At 35.0% G+C, this 7,043-nt stretch overlaps 1 protein-coding gene across 1 annotated transcript; it reads right to left on the minus strand.

Annotated features, from left to right (window-relative positions):
* Nucleotides 1–345: 345 nt before the first annotated feature.
* Nucleotides 346–1,221, minus strand: LOC135149425 (wall-associated receptor kinase 4-like). The gene has a single exon (XM_064085144.1). The coding sequence runs from the start codon at nucleotides 1,219–1,221 to the stop codon at nucleotides 346–348; it is 876 nt and encodes a 291-aa protein (XP_063941214.1).
* Nucleotides 1,222–7,043: the final 5,822 nt, after the last annotated feature.

Genomic DNA, 7,043 nt, shown 5'->3' on the forward strand with positions numbered 1-7,043 from the left:
TTCGAAGATCAACTATATATTTCACATAATATATTGAAAACAATGCAATGAATTTGTCTATAAATGTATTTTTTATAAAAATGAAATTTCTTAAAATGTGTAATTATTTGAAAAGTGAATATGCAGTTTTAAACTTGGGAGCAGAGAGTAGAAAGTAACAAAGTTTAAGTTTTGTATAGAAGGTAGCATTCTTAACTTCTTATAAGTGTTTCAGTCTTTTTACACAAACGGGTCAAGAAAAGTGGAACCCGTTATGAAAAAAGGTTAGAAGTCGGTATTTCCAAACACGCACATGAAAAATGGAATGAATCAAATATTTTGCAACTTTGAAACAGAAATGGTAATTTATTGCAAGATTTTACCTCGACATCCATGCGGCAAATAAGGATTTCCTTGATAGCCTTTCAAGCAAGAACATTTTAGATTGTGACAAGTAGCATATGTTCCACAGACGGACATGTTTCTGGAGACATTAGTAGGTCTTAAGGTGTAACATTCATCGGTGAGGTTCAGGTTCCAATCCAGCACAGCAGGAACTTCTTTCATTAATTGCACACTGTAGATATCAGTTAAGTTCTCAAACCACTTCTTATTTACAATGAATGCGTACTTGCATATATCATCCAGATTTTTATCATCATCAGTGGTTCTTAAAGATGTAGTGAAATTCCAAAAATATGGAGGAACTATTGCTTGGCAGCATTTTACACCGAAACAATCACGCTTGTCTATTGTCAATGTCTTCTGGTCGCAAAATGACATGCACCCTCCAAGATTCGATCCTTCTAGGTTCTTGATCACAGCAAGATTATTGCATCCCATTGCAATGAATAGATTTCGAGTTGAGGAGAATCTGAACGGTTTGTATACGAATACCACTCGTTGAGCTAGGCCTCGATTCGAACAATCTTTAAATACCGGATTCTTGACCTCAATCGTGCCTTCCAGTACAGATATATTCACAACCTCCAGATTGCTATAATTGAGGAAAGGCTTGGGTGGGGTGAAATTGTCATTGCAAGATATTTGGATCCTCCAGTCAAGTGAACAATTGCGTCCGATTCCGAATGGATAATGAATAGTAACGTCTCCACATTTTTGTGGACAATCAGGCATTGCGACAGAAGTTTCTTGTGCAGAAACCTCTTGTATAAGCACTGATGATACTAATATTATCTTCAGCACCAACTCCATACCCATCTTGGCTACTCCTTTGCACATCTTTGCATATAAATATTTGTTACTCCTTTACCGATCTTTGGATATAGATATTTATAAGAAATATTCTTTATGGTACACTCGTCGAATTGGCTTTTGCCGATAGTACCATCATATTTTTGAATTATACCTTTGGTAACCCTGTAGTTATGATTTTTCACGAAACCGGTCCAAACCGGCCAAATCGAATATTTCGGTTTCTTAACGGTTTGGTTTCGTTTTGGTTTTGGTAATTAGAAGACCGAAAAGTTTCAGTTTGTTTTCGGTTTTCACCTTCAACCCAACCGAAAATATCGGAACGGAACCGTTAGCACATATGTTATATAATTAATATATATATATATATATATATATATATATATATATATATATATATATTTAGGTATTTAAGTGTTCAAGTGTTAATCAATATTATAGATATTTATTACTTTTGAAATTATTCTTCCCTTTTTTCTCCATCCTTATTTTATCCACCTTCATAAATGATCAACCTTTTTTTTTTTATACTTTTGAATAAAACATTTTGTTTAGTTTATAAAATAAAATGAATTATTTGTTTCCATAAGAACGTATAAGGGTAGCAACTAAAATTATTTATATCGAAGAATCATACAAGTTTCACATTTATCTTTTATTAAGTATTTTGTTAAGTGACAAAAAAAGGAGCATGCACCTAGAATTATTATAATTTAATAAAAGTGTACAAGTTTTTTTTTTTTTTAATATTTTGGTATTAAACAGAAACCAAACTGAACCAATCCGTTAAAAATCGGCTCGGTTTAGATATCGTTCACAAATTTCAGATACATAAAAAATATACATAAAAAATGGTTTTGGCATTACAAGGAATTTCAGATACATAAAAAATGGTCGTTTGGATTCGGCCTATCTTGAATTTAAGTTGTAAAAATATTTGTTTTTATCATTTTAATAGTTACAATCTCAGTATTTACAACCCCTTTGCAATGCTATTTGGGCGCTCTCTAACATTTGTGGACACCTTGAACTTGCAAATCCCAAATATGGGCACTCTCAACGAAAGTTGACAACACTACAACATTTCTCGATATTTATGACGGGAATTTTCAGCCTTTTTCGTCGTAATTAATACCATTTATGATGGAAGTTTTCTGTCGTTTTAGCAACCGTCTTAAGTTCTAAAACTGGTCAGTAATTTATTTTGTGTCGCAAGTTTTCACTCACGTCGTAAGGTCAACCACATGGACCCCACCGCTCAATTTATCAACCACAATATATGACGAAAATATCAGTCATATTTCAGTGTGGACCCCACTGCTCAATTTATCAACCACAATATATGACGAAATGTTCCGTTGTTAGTTTAGCCACGTGACCGTAGTATTCGATGAAATGCTCCGTCGTTAGTTCAGCCATGTGGACCCACATCCCATTTTTTATCGTAATATTCGACGAAATATTCCGTCATATGTTTTTGTCACGTCGTATGTTTGTCATATGGACCCCACTGACCAACTATCAACCACGTGAAAGAAATTTCCGTCATATGTAGTATTTATGACTGAACAATAGTCGTTTATATCTCAGATGTATTTTTAAAAAAATACTGTTTTTCTATCGTAAGTACTCGTGATTTGAATATACAAACAGGCCATTCATTGGTCCCAAAAGTATCTTACAAGGCCATTCATTGGTGCCAAAAGTTCCGCAATAAACTTAGCACTACATAAACAAAAGTTTTGTTTGACCATTTACCGGAAATTAACCCTTGATCACCGGACCACCTTTAGGTCTTACATTAGGTGGTGCCCGGATTTTACGATCTTCGGATTCCGTACTCCAATTCCCTTCAAAGTCCCCATCTTTATCATTGTTGCCATTACCTTGAGCGGGGGCCTTCTCCTGTATATAGAAGAAAAGACAATCAAAAGTTACGACGAAAAAATAAACATATCATTCTCCCCGTCAAAGTCCCCGTCTTTATCATTCTTGTCATTCCCTTCCGCGGGGGCCTTCTCTTGTATATAGAAGAAAAGACGATCAAAAGTTACGACGGAAAAATAAACATATCATTCTCATATATTTTTCGTTTTTAAACAACTATAATTATATAATTATGTGAAATTACGACGGCGGAGTTACGATGGAATCAGAAACCATTTTATTTTCATTTATTTTTTGTTTTTAATTAGCTAAATATGTTAACTTACGACTATGACGAAAACGTAACTTCCGACGTTCTTTACAACGGTGTTTTTCCGCGGAATTTTTTTTATTATATTTTATTAGTTTGCGCCTGAATTCTAGCGAATAAAAAGAGTAAATACGATGAAAGGTGGATATGTCATAAGAAATGACAAGAACATATGATGAATATGATGAATATTGATTTTTTGTCATAAGTTTATAAGCGCTCCATCTTTTTCATATATTGTAAGATATCCATCATAAATACCCAGAATTGTTGTAGTGAAATGTGGACACCATAAATGAATAAATAGACAAACAAAAGTGGGTCTAAAAGTTGTTAGGAATCAATAATTTTTGATGATAACATAAACATTTTGCAACATGTCTTACTTAGAATCTTTATCAAATTTCAGTTGTAATTGTTACATTTCTTGTCTTTGGGAATTATCAACGGATGGGTAGAATAGGATGGCTAATTGTAAATATCCAATGCCATGTAATTTTATCTAAGTGAAGGATATTCAACTGATGAGATGTAACTATTCAACTGATGAAGACTGGATGATGTTTCAACTGATGAAAATCAAGCATTCAACTGAAGACAAAGTGTTCAACGGATGATGCTGAGGAATTCAACTGATGAGACTGGAACAGCATTCAACTGATGGAGTTTGTAATTCATTCAACTGATGAGCCGGGCATTCAACTGATAAAGTCAAGAGCAGTTGAAAGCAACCAGAACTTTCAACTGATGAAGCAAAGAGCAGTTGAAAGTGACTAGAGCTTAAGTCTGACAAATCACATGGATCGAATTACACTAAAATAGACATGGAAGCCTAATTAGGAAAATAAAGAAGAAGCAGAAACATACTTATCTCATGCAGTGCAATCTGGATCAAATCAAGGTGATGGTCAAAGATGAAGACATCTCAGAAAGCATGCATAAGACAAAGTTGTGCAGCATTGTTTTTAGATTAGAGTGCATTTTGTAATCTAGCTAAAAGCTTTGTAAAACTTGGAGTATATAACCAAGTTAGTAGCATCAGTTGAACTTGTTCAAATTACTTGAGAGAAAAATCTGAGAGTTAGAACTTGTTTGAGTGATGAACCAGCAGCTGTGCGAATTGTAAACAATCCACAGATTCTTCGATATAAAATCTCACGGGTGGATCATTCAATCCACCCGTATTTTTAATACTTGGTGTTTTTCTGTTTACTGTGTTCTTAGTATATTATTCTTGAATCTTTTAAATTTGTAAAAGATTGTATTCAACCCCCCCTTCTACAATCTTTCTCTTAGTTGGTGTAAAATAACAATTGGTATCAGAGCCAGGTTCCCAACAAACAGGGAAAAAGATCAACACTGCTAGAGAAAGATGGGAAAGAAGGATGCTGGAGTGAAGATTCCTGTTCTTGACAAAGACAACTATTTTCACTGGAAAGTGAGAATGCATCTGCATCTGTTGTCCATTGATGAAAGCTATGTGAACTGCATTGAAAAAGGACCTCATGTCCCCATGAAGGTCTGCACAAGTATGGGAGCTGATGGTGAAGACATGGTAGGTAAGATGATTCCAAAACCTATCCATGAATATTCTCAAGAAGATACTGAAGAAGTGCACAAGGACAAGAAAACCATGAACCTTCTGTTCAATGGTTTGGATCAAGAAATGATTGATAGTTTTATTAGCTGCACAAGTGCCAAAGAAGTTTGGGACACCATCAGGACCATCTGTGAAGGGAATGAGCAAGTGAGAGAGAACAAAATGCAGCTTCTGATTCAACAATATGAGTCATTTCATTTCAAGGCTGGTGAAAGTTTGAGTGATACATTTAACAGATTTCAAAAACTGTTAAATGGTCTAAAGCTCTTTGGAAGAGTATATCAAGTTAAGGATTCAAACTTGAAATTCTTAAGAGCTCTTCCCAAAGAATGGAAACCCATGACAGTCTCTCTCAGAAACACACAAGAATTTAAAGACTACACTCTAGAGAGACTGTATGGAACCTTAAAAACTTATGAGCTTGAAATGGAACAAGATGAAGAGATTGAAAAAAGCCAAAAGAAAGGGCATTCATCTGTGGCTCTAGTTGCATCTCTAGAGGATACTGTCAAGGACAAGGGAAAGTCTCAAGTTGAAGAAACTGAGAAGTTGGTCAAAGAGGAGAGCTCAGAGTCAAGCAAAGGAAGAAGAAAAGAGAAAGAAGTAGCTGATTCTGGTGAAGAAAGTGATGGAATTGATGAGCATCTAGCCTTCCTGTCAAGAAGATTCTCCAAACTGAAATTCAAAAAGAATTTTAATTCTGCAAAATCTTTTAAAGGCAATCCCAAGTCTGATAGAAGCATGGTAGACAGATCAAAATTCAAGTGCTTCAACTGTGGGAAGGCAGGTCACTTTGCAAATGAGTGCAGAAAGCCTAAAGTTGAGAAGAAGTCAAGTGAAAACATTGACTACAAAAAGAAATATTATGAACTTCTCAAACAAAAGGAAAGAGCATTCATCACAAAGGATGATTGGGCAGCTGGAGATGATTCTGATGAAGAGGAGGAGTTTGTCAATCTAGCTCTAATGGCCAACTCCACAGATCAAGAAGAAAACACTGGAAGCAGTAGTCAGGTATTCACTACAAATCTAGTTGAGTTAACTAAAGATGAATGCAATGCTACCATTAATGAAATGTCTACAGAATTGTATCATTTGCATGTTTCTTTAAAATCTCTTACTAAGGAAAATAGTAGAATTAAGGAAGCTAACACCTTTCTTAGTGATAGAAACAGTGTCTTAGAAGCTCAATTTATTGAGTTTGAGAAGCTGAAAATTGAGTGTCAGACAGCCAAGGATGATCTCTTGGTTGTTCTGAAAAGAGAAGAGATCATAAGAAAGCAGCTTGATAAGGAACAAGAGATTATTGCCAAATGGAAATCTGGTAGGGATGTTTCCACCAATATCATTAACATGCAAGGTAGAGAGACCTTTGTAGAGAATGAATGGAAGAGGAATAAGAAAGTGCTTGAGATATCTGAGAACAGTTCCGGTGATGAGAATACTGATGATGATCATCAGTTGAAAAACAAAGTCTCAACTGATGAGAGTCATCCGTTGAACAAAAACTCATCAGTTGACAAGAAAATTCTCAAGAAACTCAACAAGAAGTATGGTCCTGTTAAAAAGAATTTTGTTAAAGGTGAGAATAGTTCTTCTGAGACCAGTGATACTGTTCATAACACTCTTAATTCCAGTAACAAGAACAAGAAGAAGTTGGATACCAGTGAGCATAAATCTGAGGAGACTAAAAAGAAGAAAGGAAATAGAAATGGCAAAATAAGAGTTAACAAGCACACCAATTACACTCCCAATGCTAGTGCTCTTAGGAAAACCTGCAGTAAGTGTGGTAGTGTAAATCATTTATCTGCCAACTGTAAAACTGTGATTGCTCCTAATTTATCTTTGCCTATTCCTATGACATCTGTTCCTCACATGAATTTATCTGCTATGAATATGATGCCTGGTTTATTGCCTCACAATCCTTATTCTCAGCCTAACATGCCATATATGTTCAATCCCTATTTTAATGCCTTTAACATGCCTCAATTTCATTCAAATTTGCATGGAATGAACAATGTATGCATGCCTCAAAGGCCTGTGTTTGAAAAC

The sequence above is a fragment of the Daucus carota genome, chromosome 9 (assembly GCF_001625215.2).
Source record: "Daucus carota subsp. sativus chromosome 9, DH1 v3.0, whole genome shotgun sequence".
Lineage (NCBI taxonomy): Eukaryota > Viridiplantae > Streptophyta > Magnoliopsida > Apiales > Apiaceae > Daucus > Daucus carota.

Coding starts and splice junctions, on each gene's coding strand:
- LOC135149425 (XM_064085144.1), bottom strand. CDS start 1,221: ATGTGCAAAGGAGTAGCCAAGATGGGTATGGAGTTGGTGCTGAAGATA.